We start from the raw sequence: 20,531 nt of genomic DNA, 5'->3' as shown, positions 1-20,531 counted from the left end.
GCAACTTCCGGTATAACCGGAAGTTGCAGAGAGATGAAAATATTTTCATTTAATAGATCATCCTTCAAAACCCCTTTATCCCAATTTTCATGATTCTGTTGCCTTTAGTTCTCGAGATATTTCTAATAGGCCCTTTATTTGCCTCACCCTGTATAGCTGATGAGTAAACTGTATAGAGCAGTGGTTTTCAATCTTTTTGAGTCATGTACCACAAAATAATTTTTATTATTTTTGGTACCACCTAACTGAAATACCTATCTAGTAGGTACTCTAATTAACTATAATATGGTGCTGATTATGGCTGTTTTTGCGTTTCTTGTACCACCGCGAATAAATATGTACCACCAGTGGTACAACAAATCTCTAATGATGCTGGCCATCTTCCTTAAAATTTGATAAGGTTTTCCTTTCATCTTCCAACACATTTTTTCACTATTTTTGCCCTTTACTATAATATACAGTGATGAGCGCACTAATAACCGGCAAAATAGCGCAAAAGATGGAAAACATAATACATTGCGAAACAAAAAGAGATGAAACTAGTGGAGGTGGAAATTATCGGTAGATATAAATGTATAAATTAACATTACATTACATAGTTTCCCACCTTTAGACGTATCTGAGGAGTATGACAACTGTCACTGTGACAGTAGAATTTTATAAAATACTCCTGTCGCAGACGTCTAAAAGTGGGAAACTATGTAATGTAATGTTAATTTATACGTTTATAGCAATAATTTCCACCTCCGCTAGTTTCATCTCTTTTTGTTTTGCAATGTATTATAGGTCTGGATCCCGCGTAGCAAAAAAAAGTTGATTAATAGCAAGCTGAAAATTTGTTAATAGCTTAAGGGTGTCTAGTCGGACAAACTTTGATATATTGGAACACTGGAACAGGGGAAGTTTTAATTGTGGAACAGATTAAAAATTTGAACAGAACAGAATTTCCAATTGATTTGTTATCCTTTCATTAAACTCTCATGCAAAAATAAGACTGCTATTACTAACCAACATTGACATGTTCTTCGTGTTCCACTCATTAAAATGCCCAGTTGGTGATACACACCAGTCTGAATTTTGCATGAGAGTTTAATGAAAGGGCAAGAAATCAATTGGAAGTTCTGTACGACAAAACACATCTGACGTTTTCGTAGTCTGACGTTCTAAATTTTGAACCTGTTCCACCATTAAAACTTCCCCTGTTCCAGTGTTCCCATATATCAAAGTTTGTCCGACTAGACACCGTTAAGCTATTAACACATTTTCAGCTTGCTATTAATCAAATTTTTTTTTCTTATGCGGCATCCAGACCTATTATGTTTTCCATCTTTTGCGTTATTTTGCCGGTTATTAACGCGCTCATCACTGTATATATCAACATATATATTTATTTATTTGAATAGGATTTAACAAAACAAAATCAAAATAATTAAGTTTTACTTATTTTTAACGATTTTTCCATTTTAGGGAAGATTACGTTAAGTGGCAAGGTCCAAATTCCACATATAATAAAGGATCGCAGAAACTAGCCCAAGGACCAAATTCGTCCTTATTGACAGAAAGAAGTTACAAGGCTTGCGGACCCAATCGAAACCTTATAAAAGGCCCTCAGTGCGGACTAGCCAAAGGAAGTATATTTTCGCAATTTCAAACTGCAGTCGTCGTTGGAGAATCCCGCGGCGAATAGCATTACAGATGTTGCATTTTGTAAATCTTTAATCATTTCAGGATTTTACTAGTCACTTTATTTTTGTGTTCACTTAACCCTTAGGGGCCAAGTAATCTTAGTCCCTCAGATTAAATGCAAAATACATTTTTTAATTAATTAAGGTCTCAATAATAATATAATAATACAAGCATTTTAATTTTGAAACTGATCGAAAATATTTGAATAAACATTTTTTTGTTAGACGAACAATATATTTATATTTTTAAATTAACCAAAGATAGATCGAATATTTTTTAATGTTTTCGACATATTTTGAATATTTTCAATGTTGTCACTAAAGGTTGTCAAAGGAAAACAATGGATATTGACAGGTGTTATTAAATCTACGTTTATAAATTAATGTCTAGAACAAAACTTAATAAGTGTAATTAACCTACTAAATGTTATTTGTTGTTAATGTTACATAAGACGCACGAAGCATGATAAATCAAATATCCATAATTTTCCGTCCCTCCCATATTCGTGTTAATATTATATTGTATACAACAATTATTTAAAAGACAATCTTTAATTTTTTGTTATAAGCTATGTATGGCACAATAAAAGCTAAAAATATTTTTAAGTGTATCGTAAAATAATAGTAGATATAATATGGAATCCACTACAGTTTTGGGAACAACATACATAAAGTTTGTTTAGCAGTAAGTGGCTGACTTCAATTAGTGCGGTCGTAAATATTATTAAATTTATCTGACTTGGCCCATTGTTAAGTAGGACCGGTCCGGAGCGATAAGCAAACGAGGTAGACAGAGTTGGTCTTTTGACAATTAACACTGACTAGACGGTACTCCTATAATAAAACAAAGGATCCACAGAATTTACAATAATTACAACGACAAAAACAAAAAATCGGATGTAAAATATATTGCTTTGCCTTATATACCTGAAATTAATGTTTTGAAATGAGTTTTAAAATAAATTAGATATATTTTAATTGTTAAGATTATAGAAAAACAAACATTCAAACATATTTAAGTTATACCTAAAACCGGACCTTTTATACTATTATCGGTTAACCCAGAATGTTTACAGTCGGTACTATTTGAAGTCAACCATTTACTGCTAAATAAACTTTACAATTATTTTATTATACATTTAACCATTTCTAGAATATACAGCAAATGTCATTTATCTGTCTCCTTGTGAAACTCACTACTACTTCTGTACTAGATTTTGACACTATGCCTAGTTCCTATTTATCTAATGATCTATTTAGATATATCTTAAAAATAAGGTGAAATAAAGTAACAAGGCAAACAAATCAGACAAATGTACTGTTAACCTTAATACGATATTGGCGGATACAATTAACAGAAGAAAATATGATAAAGAACGCACATAGTCAATCCCTGCTCGTCTATGGTTTGTTTTTAAACGAGGAGGAGTACACTAAAAAGACAGATTCACACCCAAGAAAGTCACTAGAAAAATCACCAAATACATCTTTTTTGGTTGAACATATTGGCCTTCTACGCTAATCCATTCATATTATATTATACTAATACGTCGCTAAACAGTTCTAAAAACAACTGTTTTTATATAAAAGTATACAGAAAATAAAACCAGAACAAAACAAAATATATGCAGGTAAGTAAAACGCAGAAATAAGGCAGCCACAAAATATAACAAGAGGAGAATACAACATTGAGGGGGTAAAAAACTTTACATACTTGGGATCCCTAGTCACGTCTGATAATAACGTAGCGGAGGAAGTGAAGAGGCGAATATTTATTGCCAATAAAAGTTACCATGGCTTAATTCGGCAACTAAGATCAGATAACGTCGCAAATAAAAACAAAATGCCAAATATACAAAACCTTAATAAGACCGGTACTCACATACGGCTCAGAAACCTGGACACTCACTAAAAGATAGGAAACATTGCTAGCCACCTTTGAAAGAAAAATCTTGCGACACATATAGAAGGGCACAAAAGAAAACGGAATTTGGCGAAGAAGGTACAACTTTGAACTATACAAAATATACCAGGATCCGGATATCATAACATTCAATAGAACGGCTACGTTGGATGGGACATGTAGAAAGAATAGAAGAAGGCGAAATACCAAACAAAATATTCAAACAGATATAGTTTGGAAAATAATAAGCCAGTAGGAAAAAGAACAAGAGGAAGACCGAAGCTGAGAAATTTAGAACAAATAGAAAATGATATAATAGCCTTAAAAATAAAAAACTGAAGAAAAAAAGCACGAAACAGATCAGAATGGAGAAGAATCCTGGAACAGGTCAAGACCCAGAAAGGGTTGTCGAGCCAGTGATGATGATGATGATACAGAAAATAAATAACGCAGAAAACACAAAAAATCGTCGATATAACTTAATTAACGTATGAAATGCCAATAGTGTCAAAATTTCATAAATGTCATTAGTGTCAAAATTTTATAACAGTGGAGTAAGCTTGCCTGAGGTTGGACCAGTTACAAACAAGCATTACGGCGCGGTAAATTTGAATTACTCCTCCTGGTTTAAAAACAGACCATAGGTGCTCATCAACAAATATTTGGCAGACACAAAATAGTGGACTGTAGAGAAGGTATTGTCAAATTTAGGACAAAGAACGATAGCAAACTTATCTTAAAATGTATTATTCTTAATGAAGCGGCAGTATGTTACATATTTTCTTAATGACCAATGTTACAAAAATATTTTGTTGTTAATTATCTAATCGTTAGTTAATATATAAAAGATGGAAAACAATACCTTGCGAGGTAAAAATGGATGAACCTAGTAGAGGTGTAAAATTATCGATAGGAACCTATGAATTTACAGATCATTACATAGTTTCCCACCTTTAGACGTCTCAGCATTTTCTAAAATTCTCCTGTCACCGTGACAGCTGCCATACTCCTCCGATCATAGAGGTAAAAGTATATTAACATAGAGTGAGCGTACCCTCCGCGCTTCCTGACGACAAGATCTCAAGGACAGGTTTGCAGTATTTCTTTCTAGCACATTAGGTTTGTTCCAAGACGACACATTTGTACAATCCCTTGAACCGTCATGAAATCGATTGGACTGTTTTAATGCGCAGAATCGCCCTTAAACGGTTTTCTTTCGATCGCGAACCGATTACCGGTACGTAACCCTCTTGGAACGTATTTGTGTACCATTTCAATTTCGAGTTGCGCCTGAGCCATTTTCAGTACGAGTACCACTATGGTCTGTTTTTAAACCAAGAGGAGTAATTCAAATTTACCGCGCTGTAATGCTTGTTTGTAATTGGTTCAACCTCAGGCAAGTTTACTCCACTCTTATGAAATTTTGACACTAGTGACATTTATACAATTTTGACACTTTTGGCATTTCATAGGTTAATTAAGTTATATTGGTGATTTTTTGTGTTTTCTGTATTATTTCTTTAATTTTTAGATTTTTAGTCGGCCTTTATATAAAAAATAGTTGTTTTTAGAACTCTTTTGCGACGTATTAATATAATATAATATTTATGGATTACCGTCGAAGGCTGACATGGTCAACCAAAAAAGAAGATGTATTTGGTGACTTTTCTAGTGACTTTCTTGGGAGTGAAGCTGTCTTTTTAGTTTACTCCTCTTGGTTTAAAAACAAACCATAGTAGTTTGCTAGATTGTTATGCCTGCGTTCACCAGATGCAAACACGTCCACAACTGTTTGCGCTTTGATTCTTAAACTTGTTGACAGCGAGCTGAACGGTTGATTGTTTAGGTTAAAATTTGACATTTTGCTTGTTTGGTTTGAACGTAACCTAAAATAAATTTTCTCAATAAATAAGTTTTTGAAATTATTTTTTTATTAAAAGAAAAAAGAAAATGGATTTAATAGGTAATAACGTAGCTGAATGTCTTCAGTACCCGTTATATTATACATAAAATCATTATAAAATATTCTATAATATATACAATTTAAATTCCCGCCATATTTTTTCAATAGTCAACATGTTTAAAAAGTTTAGCATAAATATTTTATGCTTGCAAAAATAGCGATCGCTTTCCAAACATCTTTGCTGTCAAACGCAAATTGATTGCCAACGTTTGCGTCTGGTGAACGCGACCATGTCATTTCTAACATGTGCATTAAACATCACTTCAACTTCAAAATCTTCCTCAGAATCGATACCTGACAAATCGCTATCTTTTATGAAAAAAAATAATAATAAATTATCCATATTTTTAAGATTAATTTGAAAAAAAAAAGAACTAATAATTATTTAAACGAAAATCATGATCACAGGTACTAATAGCGTGGATTTTGGATTATTTAGATTGAATCATCAGCTGATCTCATAGCAGTGACCAGTAAAAATGAAAACAATTCTAACTGCGCAAGTCAGTACAAATAGTTTCTGCTTGAAGGCATGTATCGAAAGGACCGTTCAGTTACCGATTTCGAAACGGTACATGGATCGCTTGGAACAACATAGTGTACGATACGAATCATCGTTCATGTTCGCTTGGAACGCATTTTTTATAATGCGCATGACGAGGACAGTACGAAGGACGGTTTTCATGTCATTTGGAACGCGCCTATTGTATCGAGAAACTAAGATGACATTAAGTGGGAGTACAGGCACGGAAGGGGAGAACTACTGTTGCAGCTTTACTATGCTTAAGAGTGAAACAGCACTGAACCAAAACACAAAAGATGGTGTCGTCACTTCGCTGAACAGGACACTCTATGATAATATATGTCTATGCCTCTGATACGTCTAGTGCTCGGGCCACAGTAACGTCTAATGTCGTTAATTAACGCATTACTTGCCATCTCTGTAATGCAAATAATGCTTTAATTAACGGCATTAGACGTTACTGTGGCCCCAGCATAAAGGTGGGAAACTATGTAATGTAAACTAAATTTATAGGTTCGTATCGATAATTTTACATCTCTACAGTTTCATCTCTTTTTATTTAATAACGTATTATGTTTTCCATCTTTTGCTTGATTTTGCCGGTTATTAGCGCGCCCATCACTGTATAGTGGTAAAAACCTTCAAATATAATAATATGATTTGAAAAATGTGCTCTGCTATATAAATTTTACGGAAATTTATAATCCATGTTTTGTTTATAGATATGATGAAGCTATCCACGTTGATATTGTGCCATATCATTAACGTTATTACTCTTTAATATTGCTTTTTCTAGCTTGTAAAACAAATGTGCAATGTAGTGTTCATATTTAGTTAATATTTGTTCTGTTGGCGTTATTAGTTGTAGTGTTATTAGCAGATTAATCAAAGATTAACAATATTTTTTATCGATATTGTATGTTTATGTCATTGTCAGATAAATTTTGTAATGCTAGTAATTTGCTATTTTGATTCTAAATTTAACATTAAGATGTATGAAGGCCTAGAAGTATGGATCGAAATGATAAAACTTGATATGTAATCGCATGGGTAAGTTGGACAAGACAAATTCGACATACTTTATTTATTTACTTCATATTGAAATAATATACTATGTTTTTTATACTTTTGTCAAATTGATCCCAAGTTCTTTCTGACTTTCTGGGTCCAAGGGGAACTTAGGATCTGTTTTTCAAAAGTTATCACACAGAAAAGCAGATAACAACACAATTTCAATAAGAACTTGGTTCAGGTTCTTGATAATCTTGAAATATCTAAAAAAAATAATAATATGAAAATAATTATTTGTCTCCGCTCTCCATATGGGATTAAGATACGGTGATTTTATGATTCAGTTGTTTCGATATTTCGTCTTTTAATTTGTCCAACCATAAATGCTTTCATAGAATTAGTCCCTCGTTTGGTTAGCATTCATCTGATACTTTTACCAATCACTTTTTTCGTTCATCTTTTGATTTTGATTCTTAAAATTTGGCAGTTTATGTGGCGATAGATTATATCAGCGTTTACACAACGTCGTCCTAATCTGTAAACTGAGTAACTCCATAATTCTCTGAAAATGAGATATTACTGCCATCTGTTTTAAGCCCCTACTTATCGTTTAAAAAAACGTGCATATTTTTACCAGATGAGTAATAGCAACCTCCGTGTTTCCCTTGCCGCTAAATTTAATACGAAAAATACGTAACTCTCTAGTTTGTCATACCACATGACTGACCTGACACTGTTTAGAAAGTGATATTTTCAATAAAAAGTTGGTGTTAAGTAATATTAAATCCTTATTAAACAATATACAAATGTTAGTGATATGTGTATCTATAAAATATTTCCGTTTTACCATCTTTTCTTTGAAAATGGGAGATACGTAGTATTCGCATTAGTCATATTTAGAGAGATAGTTTTTGTGTCGCCTGTAAAATTTGCATAAATGGAGTTACGCAGTTTACAGATTAGGTCAACGATACGTTTTTTTCTTCTGCTTTTTTTGCCTTTATCTCATAAAACATTGACAACCAATTGCATGATCTTCATTTTAATTACTGCTGCTCGGAATAGTGATCTGGTGAGCCATCAATTCCTTCTTGTACCTCGTCTACATTTACCTTCAATTTTGCCTTCGATAATCAACTTCAGCAAGATATATTTGTCATTTTTCACAACTTATCCAAACTTGTTCTTTTCTTGATTGTGTTAACAATTTCAGTTCGTTTATGCAATTGGCTCAATAATTTCTTCTTTCTTCAAAGATTTTACTAAACATAAATTTGAAATATATACTGAACAGTAAGGGCGACAGTACACAACCCTGTTGTACTCTCCTTAAGATAAGTATCTCTTCTAATGTATTTCCATAAATTCGAACTGAAGCGACCTTGTTCCAATATATACACCGTTATTAGGCGTCAACGCTCTTCCGGTAGGGATCTATGGAGGAGTATTACTAAGCCGCTTATCCCTTGCCGTACCGCTTCTACATAGGCCGATCAGACACCAGCTTATTACAGACCAAGCCCTAGATTCTGTAGAATTTTATACTACGACGTTGGCCTTTTTATTTTCAATGACCAGGCCGGGGATCGAACCTCGATCGTAAATCCGCTAGATTTGTCGATCGGACGCCTTAGCCCGCTAAGCCATTATTCGAATCCGTTTTTCGTTTATACCGATTTTCTTGAGTATTTCCATAAGCTTGTCATGTACTACATACAGGGTGATTGATTAGTGGGATAAAGCTCGATAGATAGCAATAAAAGTCAATAACAAAAATTGTAGCCAACTTTAAGCTTCACATTTTAAAATTAATTAGAATGTTACAGGGTGTTCGATAACATCGTGGCAGACACCACTTATGTTTTTTTAAATCGAACACTCTATATTTTGTCTTATATTGGAAATCTTCTTAACTTCCCCATTACAAAAATATAAAAGTCTGTTATGTTATACAGGGTATTTACAAAGTTATAATCAATTTTCTATGAAAATCGTAACAAGTTCAGCTCCCTGTATAAATAAAAATAAGCACAATAGCAATGGTTTATTGGTGCCATATTTTTTTGTTGATTATGAAAATTTTTAAGAATGGTTGATATTGCTAATTTTCTGTATATCGAATACAGGGTGAGTCGCAAGTACATTATTCTCTCAGTAATTTTAAATGGAACACCCTGTATTTTATGTCACTATCGAAAAGTGCCGTTACCGTACTTTAACTGTTGTATAATATTCCCTATGTCTAAATTTATTAGTTTTGAGATATTTTAATTTTTCAGAGCACATTATTAATTAGGGGTCTAAATCTTTCCAAATTTTAAGTAAGCCGTGACTGAATTTCTAAAAACTAATAATTTAAGATTACTGATTATCAATCCGGTAATCAATGTAACAATGTAGCAAATAAAGAAAGAAAAATAATTTATTAGTAATAAATTCTCCAAAAAAAAAACACAACCACAACATACAACATTTTTGAAACAATTAAAAACTACTTTTGTGTGTAAATGTAACAAATAAAGAAAGAAAAATAATTTATTAGTTATAAATTTTACAAAAAAAAACACAAACACAAAATACAACATTTTCTGAAAACAATTAAAAACTAGTTTTGTATGTAAATGTAACAATGTAACAAATAAAGAACCAAAAAAAATTTTTCAGTAAAAAATTTTACAAAAAAAAACATGAACACGAAATATAACATTTTTGAAAAAATTAAAAGCTACTTTTAGTAAAATATTTATATATTTAATTACATAAGGTGTTCAAAATGAGTTGAGTGAATGAGTTACTTACACTACGAAGCATTTGTAAATTAACACTTCGAAATACACTTTGTATTCTATTTTTCATCTCATCCCTTGTTGTTGGAGACATTTTATAACCTTCATTCTTAACGTAACCCCAAAAAAATTAGTCCAGTTTATTAAATTTTGGTGATCTGGGTGGCAACGCTACTGGTCCATTGAAAAATGAAAATATCTCGAAAACTAATAAATTTAGACATAGGGAATGTTGTATACAAACTAAAGTACGATAATGTTACTTTTCAATAAGGATATAAAATATAGGGTGGTCTATTTAAAATTACTAAGAAAATAATGTACATACTTGCGTTTGGACTCACCCTGTATTCGATATAAAGAAAATTAGCAATGTCAATCATTTTTAAAAATTTTGACAATAAATAAAAAAATATGGAATCGATAAACTATTGCTGTTGTTCTTATTTTTATTTATACAGGGTGTTTCATTAATAATTGTCCATATCGTAACTGGAGAAACCTTAGCACAAAATACGAAGATTTAACCTAAAACAACCAATACAGAAGTAAAAACTTCGAGATGTATTCTGGTATAAAATCGTTTATTTAAAAACTATAAAATGTCATCGATTGCAGAACGTTTTCGTTCTAAACAGAACATCTTCAGTGCATCCTGTCGAGTATTTTGAAACTAGCACACCGTAAATAGTGTTAACATCATCATATATGGTTTACATAATGTAATATGTTAAAATGTTATGACTACAAGTCGATGTTAATGGATAAAGTGGAACACATGCTAAAAGGGTGCCATGGTTCCCTGCTCGAAGATACTAGGTACTTGCCAATTCAATGGGCACACACCAACTGGAGCAGTTGGTCTGTGCCCATTGAATTGGCAAGTACCTAGTATCTTCGAGCAGGGAACCATGGCACCCTTTTAGCTTGTGTTCCACTTTATCCATTAACATCGACTTGTAGTCATAACATTTTAACATATTACATTATGTAAACCATATATGATGATGTTAACACTATTTACGGTGTGCTAGTTTCAAAATACTCGACAGGATGCACTGAAGATGTTCTGTTTAGAACGAAAACGTTCTGCAATCGATGACATTTTATAGTTTTTAAATAAACGATTTTATACCAGAATACATCTCGAAGTTTTTACTTCTGTATTGGTTTTTTAAACTATGGTATACAGCCAACTATTGGAATTTTCCCAGTGATTTTTTTTTTAACCTAAAACACTTAAATCAAATGTGGTTCCTTGCCGAGTTACAGGGTGTTTTATCTAAAAATTTAAAAATTATTTTTGCTAAGCATTTTAAAACTATTCGACGTATCCTTTTCATACTTGGCAGGAAGTTTAGGTACTATACAAACTACGAAATTATGTTAAACAAACGTTTATGGCTATTACCAGAGGCGTAGGACGGGGGAAAGTGAATGGTTAACGCTTTCCAAATTCTACGCCACTGGCGAAATTGCTATTTTAGTTCAATTTTTGGATTCTCCAATACTTTCTAAGAAAATATTATACTCTTCATTCGTAACGATAAAGTCATTAGTTTTCGAGATATTTGAAGTTAAAAATTAAACGACACGGTTATTTTGATTAGTGTATGGTGTCGCTTCATTTTTAATTTCAAATATCTCGAAAACTAATCATTTTGTCGTTACGAATAAAGAGTATATTATTTACATAAAAAGTATTGCAAAATCAAAAAATTACACTAAAATAGCAATTTCGTCAGTGGAGTAGAATTTGGGAAGGGTCAACCAGTCACTATCCCCTGTCGTACGCCTCTGGTAGTAGCTAAAAACGTTTATTTATCTTAATTTAGTAGGGTGTACAGTACCTACACTGCCTGCCAAGTATGATAAGGATACGCCAAATAGCTTTAAAGTACTGGGTATTACAAATAATTTTTAAATTTTAATCATATGAATCATATCATAAATTAATCAAAATAACTGTGCCGTATCATATTTAACTTCAAATATCTCGAAAACTAATGACTTTATCGTTACCAATGAAGAGTATATTATTTACGTAGAAAGTATTGTAGAATCTAAAAATGGTACTCAAATAGTAATTCCTCCAGTGGCGTAGAATTTAAGAAAGGTCAACCATTCATCATCCCCTGTCTACGCCTCTGGTAGTAGCTAGAAACGTTTGTTTATCATAATTTAGTAGGGTGTCTAGTAATCGCACTTTCTGCCAAGTATGAAAAGGATACGTCGAATAGTTTTAAAATGCTGAGCAAAAATAGTTTTTAAATTTTTAGATAAAACACCCTGTAACTCAGTAAGGCTAAGGCTCCACGGGCGAGAAATTCACGCTAGCAGTAGCCGTAAAACGAACTTAAGGTTCCACGGAACGGAATAGGAATAGCCGAACTGAACCGACTACGCACAAGTCCTGTAGTCGGTACAGTTCGGCTATTCCTATTCCGTTCTGCGGAACCTTAAGTTCGTTTTGCGGCTACTGCTAGCGTCAATTTCCAGCCCGTGGAGCCGTAGCCTTAGGAACAACATTTTATTTAAGTGTTTTAGGTTAAATCTTCGTATTTTGTGCTAAGGTTTCTCCACTTACTATATGGACAATTATTAATGAAACACCCTGTATAGGGAGCTGAACTTGTTACGATTTGCATAGAAAATTGGCTATAACTTTGTAAATACCCTGTATAACATAGCAGACCTTTATATTTTTGTAATGGGGAAGGTAAGAAAATTTGGAATATTAGATAAAATATAGGGTGTTCCATTTAATAAAAAAACATAAGTTTGGTCTGCCACGATGTTATCGTGTTATGTAACATTCTAATTAATTTTAAAATGTGAAGCTTAAAGTTGGCTACAATTTTTGTTATTAACTTTTATTGCTATCTATTACTATAGCGGATCTATTGAGCTTTACCCCACTAATTAATCACCCCCCCTGTATATCAAAAGCCTTTTCATATTCAATTTTCTTAGAATTATACATTAGATGAAAGTTTTCTTCATTCTTTATATTAATTGCCACATTTTTATATATCAATTCAACCTCTTTCGAAAATGATCCAAATTTTTATTTCCTACTGGTAGTTTATCTTAATGGCTTCGCAATATCAGGGCTTGGACGAACATGTACGTTCAACAATTACGAAGAGCGGCACAGAATAGAGAAAATTTTGATGTTGCAATCGCAAACCTCTAGTAATGGAATGCACCAGAAGAAGACCTAATTCTTTTTGCATTCCATTCGACTAAGTCCGTGCTCTTTGCAATATGTACTTCCATATTTTCACTTCAACGTCACTTCCAATAGCTTCTGTTTTTTTTTCTGTGAGCCTTAAACCTTTATCTTTTAATATGCGTTTTGTTATAATGACAACGATTGTTAATAATTTTTAAAGTTTATATGTCCACTTATCCTCGCGATAAATATGCTGGACAGACTTTCAGTATCTTCCAAAATAGCTTGGTAAGAACTGAAATGAGACTGTGGGGAACTACGGAATGCCGCCCATCGTTTTTAATCTTTCTTTTTCACCCTTCATCTACAAATCGTAGTGTATACTCCCTGAATAGTACATTTTCGAATCCATAGGCATATTTTTACTGCAACTATTTTTATAAAACGTGCAAATATTTCAAATGTATATTTGTTGTAGATTAAATGTTGAAAAGATGTCAATATGATTATTACTTAATAAAGTGTTTTCGTTCAGTTTGGCGTTTTAATTTTATAAGGATAGTAATATATTTAAAAATTTATTAACACCACTAAATTAACAAAAGTGCTGAAGAAATAAAAGAATCAATATAGGCAATATAACATCATTTAAATATAGGTGCAGTCAGGACGTTTAGGTTGGAATAAATTCATTTTCTGGAGAATGGTCGATTTTTGTTTTTAAATTATGATTTTTTGGCATATACATATATCATATTAGTGACGTCATCTATCTGGGCGTGATGACGTAATCGATGATTTTTTAAATGAGAGTAGGGGTCGTGTGATAGCTCATTTGAAAGGTTATTTAATTCTCTATCGTAATCACCAATATAAACGTTAACTTAATTATTTATACAGTGTCCAAAAAATTTTTTTTAATAACTTAATTGAGACAAAAAGAAGAATGTATGTAATTCATTTAATTCAAAATACATTTAGTGCTGTCACAAAACAGAAAGAAATGTCTATTTGGCAAATAAATGTTATTTTTCTCTTAAATTCAATGTGCCTGTCACCGACCTGTATCTTAGTAGTGTGAACATTGAATTTAAGCGAAAACCAATGTTTATTTGTGAAATAAATATTTTTACCTGTTTTCTGACAGCAGTAAAATGTATTTTGAATTAAATAAATTGGACACCCCGTATAAATACTTAATTATATTAATGTTTATATTACTGAATACAGAATTGAATAACCTTTCAAATGAGCTATCACACGACTCCTATTCTTATTTAAAAAAAAATCATCGATTAAGTACACCTCATCACGCCTAAATTGATGATGTCACTAGAATGATATTATAAATGGCATAATATCATAATTAAAAAAAATCGACCTGTCTCAGGATTTATCTCCAAAATCGCCCATTCTCGAGAAAATGAATTTATTCTAACCTAAGGGTACGAACATGCCGAAGATACATAGATGAGCGCGGTGTAGGTCGCGATCGTGGTCGAGGTTTACATCGATGACGGGCAGAACATACCGAAGATACCTTCCTGTCAGTTTTCTTTGCGGTTTCCATATAACCAAAACTTGTCGCAACCTGATCACAACAAGAAGTGAATAAATACACCAGCCGTATCTCTGGCGAATGTCACGTGATTTAAAAACCACCAATAAACTTTAAATTTACCACGCGATCAGCAGCTCGATCGTGATGTAAAACAAACTATTTTGTTTTGGCATCGACATCGCTGTAAACCGCGATGATAGGTCGCGAGGGTGAACGGGTGACACGTTCATGGTAACGAGCGATCCACAATTATTGGGATCAAAGCTAGCCGTGCAAAAAATTACGTATGTCTTGTTTTAACCTGAATTTTTATCATTGGTTTATCAATTAATTTACCAAAACCTTTAACACAGAACTTTAATCAAAAATAAAAAGAATTAACAAAATTATAAGTAACAATAATAAATAAAATCAAACAAGAAGCTGTATATGTCCACCACCAACATCTCTACATAACCTAACTTTTTTTGTTAAGTTGACGTACACTGCAAAGTTGACGTAAACTGGAAAGTATATCTGAATTAAGAATAGACATGCACTGTATAGCTATCTCTGTCGTTCAGAGCCACCTATGGTGACAATAATTTTGGATCACACGTTATGTGCGATCTCATAAGAAAATGAAGGTTTGTTTCGACATCGATGTAGCGACCGCGATCGCAACCGACACCGCGCACATCCATGTATCTTCGGCATGTTCGTACCCTAAACGTCCTCACTGTATACTAAACGTTACGAGAATACAGTGGTAGTCTACGTAATGGGTATACAGGGTGGTGACCACTTATGGAATAAAATTCTTTTTGTCCTTGTTTTAAAAAATTTAAATACCCTGTATTTTTAAAAGCTTCTTAAAACCTGATCTCAACGATCTATTATACATGTGGGGGCTGTCTGAAAGGCGGCTACCCGCTCTTAACAAACCCCCGAGAATCGAAATTAAATAAAAGACTGTGTACTTCTATTTACTATAATAATTTAGCTTAAAGAGTTAACAGTTTGCCAAAATATTAAAGGGCGAAATATAAACAATGTATCTCTAATATGGATAATTCTATAACTCCGCGTATAATTAAAATGTTAATTAAAATGTTAACGTAATCCGGAATGTCAAAAACGTGCATTACAGTATCTTGTGGAACTTAAATTATTACCGGCCGATTCTGTTCATTCGGTATCTTAAAAACATATTACCGACCGCGACGGTATTAAAATGAGTTCTTTTTAAATATTACCGGCGACGCGAAACCACGCACATCCAACCGATATCTCATAACCATAACAGTTCTATAAAAATATTACCACTTGCCACTCACGTCTGTATGTAAGTAGTTCTGAATACAAAATCAATTACGACGGTTAAATTCCGTCGCGAACATAATAATAATATGTGGCAAAAGATCTGCAAACTTAACACGACCTGGTTTCCGCTCAAGTAGATAATTATTATCAAAACAAAACGTATATGTCTGAATAGAAGAATATGTCTATTCAGCGTTTTTAAAACTCCCAATATATTAACGGTTTCTGAATACGGGGTGAACCCTTGGACAAGACAACAATTAATTCAATATTTAAATGACTCGAGCAATACATATTGAAACAGGCTGGAAGAATCACAATCTAAATATCGCAAAAGTCCGTCTCTGTCGTTATAGATAGAAGTAAGACGAAATGTACTTCCCAACGCGTTTCTCTTAGGCCACCCACAAGAAAGCGGAAGGATTAATATTTTAAGAAATTCTAGACGCCTAAGCTGATAATTTAGCTATTGCAGGCAGTAAAATCACAAAGACACTTTAGAGCTCGGAGACAGCTTTCCTAAAAGTATTTACTTTGAACAGGATATGCCTCATAAAAAGAAGAATAGGAAAGATTGCTAAATGTTTGAGTGATAGAAATCTAGGAATTCCACAAAATTACAACGCAGTAACTTTCCTGGGAATCCTTAAACGGTTACAAAAAGGACACTCGTGGTGATTGGCCGAAAAAGAAACGTATGATCATAATAAGGCTGGTCTAAACATTATTTTCCAGCTATGTGATTGGTACGAAAATTTCGGAATGATGATTATTGGTAAAATTAGGTGATAGCTGTGAAAAAGGGAGGTGAATATAGAGAGCAGAGAGGAATCTTGTCCGGGATTAGGACAAGAAGAAATCAATTAAGTTCTAGCGGTCATGCAGTGAAGACCTGCATTTTTTCTTGTCTGTGCCTAAATAGGCAAAATGGAATCTTAAAGATTCTGTCGTGAAAATCGCAAGTGCGATATGTTGTCTTAAATACCATACCGGTATATTCTCTGTGTTGTGTCCGGTACGATAAAATAATAGTTTTCTTAGTACGGCGTGAATATGTTTCGTTCAAACAGAACTTAGTTCAACTTTTGCGGATAAGATGTCCGTTTAATATGTCTCATATAAACCGCACTTAATTCAATCTTCGTGGAACGCAGTTCCATTTTTTTTTTAAAGACAATGGTCTAAATAAAATATGTTTAATTATCAAGTCAGTGAGAAGTATCACTAATAATCATGAATGCAGTTATTTTCTTTTCATAAAACAAAAAGAACTATGGAATTTTTATTTTTCGTATAATATAATAACAACTATGTAACAGTACTTTAACTCTAAAAATGAAAGTGAAAAGTGAAAGTGATTTCGTCGTACCCACAACTCTGGCGAGCTAACCGATTCCAGCAATTCAACAACAACGGATCATCACCAGGTATTTTGCAATAAACTGTTTCGTTCCTTTTTCTTTTTTTTTTTGAACTTTTAAGATGAAACGCGAAAGACTTATTTTTTTTTTATTTTTCTAATCAACTCAGTTTAATGACAATTTTCTATCTAAATAAATGGTAACTATGTTAAAACTTATTTCGTCTTTTTCTGTTCGCACAATCCATCTATGTATCCTTATTGTATTAGGAAACGCAGCCTACCACAGACAACAAGGGTAAGTACCATTAGTAGTCAAAGGGATACCATTTTTTTCGTAACATTTTTGTAATTTTTATATAGATAAATAGCAATAGATTCTGATCTATTAATGGCGCCCAAAAAATTAATAATTTCTTTTCTTTAGCTTAAATATTGTTGTATGAACTCACACCCTAAAATCTCTTGATGATTAGAGCGGCCGGTGCGATTTTAAATTATGTAGCACGAATTTTTTTCAAGTTTATGTACATCACATGTTTATCTAATTTGTCGTGCATCAATATTACAGGGGAAAGTTTGAAATAATTATACAATGTGAAAACTACTTATGGAATAAAAGTGTTTGTGGGCTTATTTTAGAAAATTATAAAAAAACGCTGGTACACGTTAACTTTTAAATTTAAATGTGCGCTTTTTAAACGTGAATTTAAATGTACAGGATGATTAACGGTGGTCACGGTAAATCTACTAGTCAGAATACTCGGCAAGTATGTAAGGAACCACCCGCATGAAAAAATAAGTCACCCATTCGAAGTTGCAGAGTTTTTTCTTCTTCTTCCTGCTTCCTTAATAGGCTCGCGCCTATTCCATCTTCGGACGCCTTCTCATCAGATATCCAAGTTATCACTCCATCTCTTCCTTGGACATCCTATACTTCTTCAGCCGCTTGGTGATCTATCTCGTGCTATATTTACCAGTCTTCCTTCTCCCATTCTGCTTATATGGCTATACCATTCTTTTGTCTTTTCAGTGTCCAGTCATTTATATTCTCTATATTACAGCTTTGCCTGAGGTCTGTGCTATGTTGTCTATCCCATAATGATTTTCCTGTGATATCGGACTATTTTCATTTCACACGTTTCCATCAGTCTTTTTGTCCTTGTTGTGTCAGGTCTTGTTTCCGCAGTGTAAGTCATAATTGGCCTAACTACTGTCCTATAGATCATGGCATTTGTTTCTGTCCGTAGATGTGTGTTGCGCCAGAAAGTGTGTTCAAGACATCCTGCTATTCTGTTGGCTTTGTCCCAGGCAACCAAGTCACTTCAATAACGTCGAGGAAACGTCAGATTTTGGTTAAATATATACACGTGTTTAAACATTACGTCGTATAAACGTCTTTTGTAGGTGATTTTAAATACGTAAGATTCTAATGACGTTAAAATACCTTTAAAAACACGTTTTCATTTCAGACAGCCCAAATCTGACGTCACAAAAATGGGATGAGCTTCAAAAAAATGGGAAAAAATTCTATAATGTTGCATTGAGGGTACCTATTGTAATTCTATGCATTTTATAGTCTCCCATTTGGTTTTACTTTTAGCCTATAAGCTAAATTTAAAACAGTTAAATGAAAAATTGCAATACTAACAATGTCCATACGAATAATTAATATTGTGTATTTTTAAAACCATAAAATGAAAAATAATCTAAAAAAAAACGACATAAAAACTACGTTTTTTATATCACGTATTTAAAACGTGATAAAAATGACGGCAGTTATGGTGGGACACACGTGACTTTCGACGTCGAAAAAACGTGACAATCTGACGAGGTTTGGTGATAATTATGACGTCTTTTCAACGTTTTGCAAACGTTATTTGGTTGCCTGGGGTATACTTGTTGGGCAACTTGAGTTTGAGTGCATTAGCACTCCCAGGTAGCTGATACTTCTTTCTCGCTGGATTATTTTGCTGTCCACTTCCAGCTTGCACCTTATTGGATCTTTAGAGATTACCATACTTTTTGTTTTATTTGGTGAGCTTTTTATATAAGGTCAGGTGGGGAAAGTGTGTATTCGGGGTAAGTGTGTAAAGTCAAAATATATTTTAATATGGTTATATACTAGTGTCGCCATCTATGATTCGTTAAAGATTACAAAAGCTTACAAGGTCAACTGAAACCAAGATTCGCTTTACTTTTATTTAACTAGAAAAGTGTCATTCTGTCTGAACCTAACGTTGAGGAAAGGAACATTTTGACGCCTGTCAAAATTTTCAATGTAATAATTTTTTTCGAATTCTGAGAAAACTAATAAGTATTTTTGAAAAATTTAAACGCAGTGTGCAAGACGCTTTACCAGTGGTAAAAGGACCTGGTGAATATCTCTTGCCCTTCACACAAGAGGGGAACCAGCTTCTATAGTGGTTGATATAATTAGACTCTGATATTCTTTGTCGAGTCGAAGCAAGGTGTCAATCGGTGTTGAAATGATTCAAATACGTATGGAATAATTATTTTATTTAACACAATCACTATTATTTACAAGTACTATACAATATAATTATTATTGGTTTTACTACAACAAAACACATACAACATACATACATTTGCTATGTACATAGATTTGATAGTAAAGTACACCGCAATTTAAGAGCCGAGTATGTGATTAATAAAGAGTGAGAGAATTAATTCGCGTGAAAAACCGAGTAATGATAATGAGAAAATGCGAGCCGTGAAGTGAGAATGTAATCATTCGAGAGAAATTCTGAGTAGAAGTAAGAACGCGAGCGTCTAGCCATTATAATGGTTAAATAGTTACTGAGGGACTGAAACCGACTAAGCATAAGGATTTCTCTTTCCTTCGAGTTCAAAGCAAAAAGAAGGGGAACTCATTTACCAAAGTCCTATGCGTGTCTAATTACGTTTCAGAAAGAAACAGAAGCTTTAATTTTGTCCGACAGGGACAAAGCTCTTTATTGATTTTAGGAAACATAAATCTGAACAGCGATACAGTTTAAATCACACATGTTTAAGTTAAAGATATAGAAATTGTTCTTAATTTCGACCGAAACCCTGGGAAACAGGATGTATCTTAAAATCGAATGTTTTCATAGTGCAAGGGTCCTTGTATCGCCGACTAAACGGGAGGCCACCCTCGAGAAGCTACAAAGGGCAGATGTGTTCGTTTTGAAATCATCAAGGATTCGACGAATTTCGTTAAGATTCTTATATAAGTAGAAATTATAATTAGCTTTATGTT

At 33.1% G+C, this 20,531-nt stretch overlaps 1 protein-coding gene across 5 annotated transcripts in view; it reads left to right on the top strand.

The window, feature by feature from the left end:
• The window catches only part of LOC114344088 (uncharacterized), a 59,670-nt gene extending 51,220 nt beyond the window's left edge, over nucleotides 1-8,450 (top strand). For all 5 annotated transcript variants that reach the window (XM_028294938.2, XM_028294939.2, XM_028294941.2 and 2 more), the window contains one exon: nucleotides 1,468-8,450. In XM_028294938.2, coding sequence (XP_028150739.1) covers nucleotides 1,468-1,687 — 220 coding nt within the window. In that variant the 3' untranslated portion in view covers nucleotides 1,688-8,450. The remainder of the gene's footprint in view (nucleotides 1-1,467) is intronic.
• Nucleotides 8,451-20,531: the final 12,081 nt, after the last annotated feature.

Source organism: Diabrotica virgifera, chromosome 1 (assembly GCF_917563875.1).
Source record: "Diabrotica virgifera virgifera chromosome 1, PGI_DIABVI_V3a".
Lineage (NCBI taxonomy): Eukaryota > Metazoa > Arthropoda > Insecta > Coleoptera > Chrysomelidae > Diabrotica > Diabrotica virgifera.
This window is presented reverse-complemented; position numbering and strand designations above follow the sequence as displayed.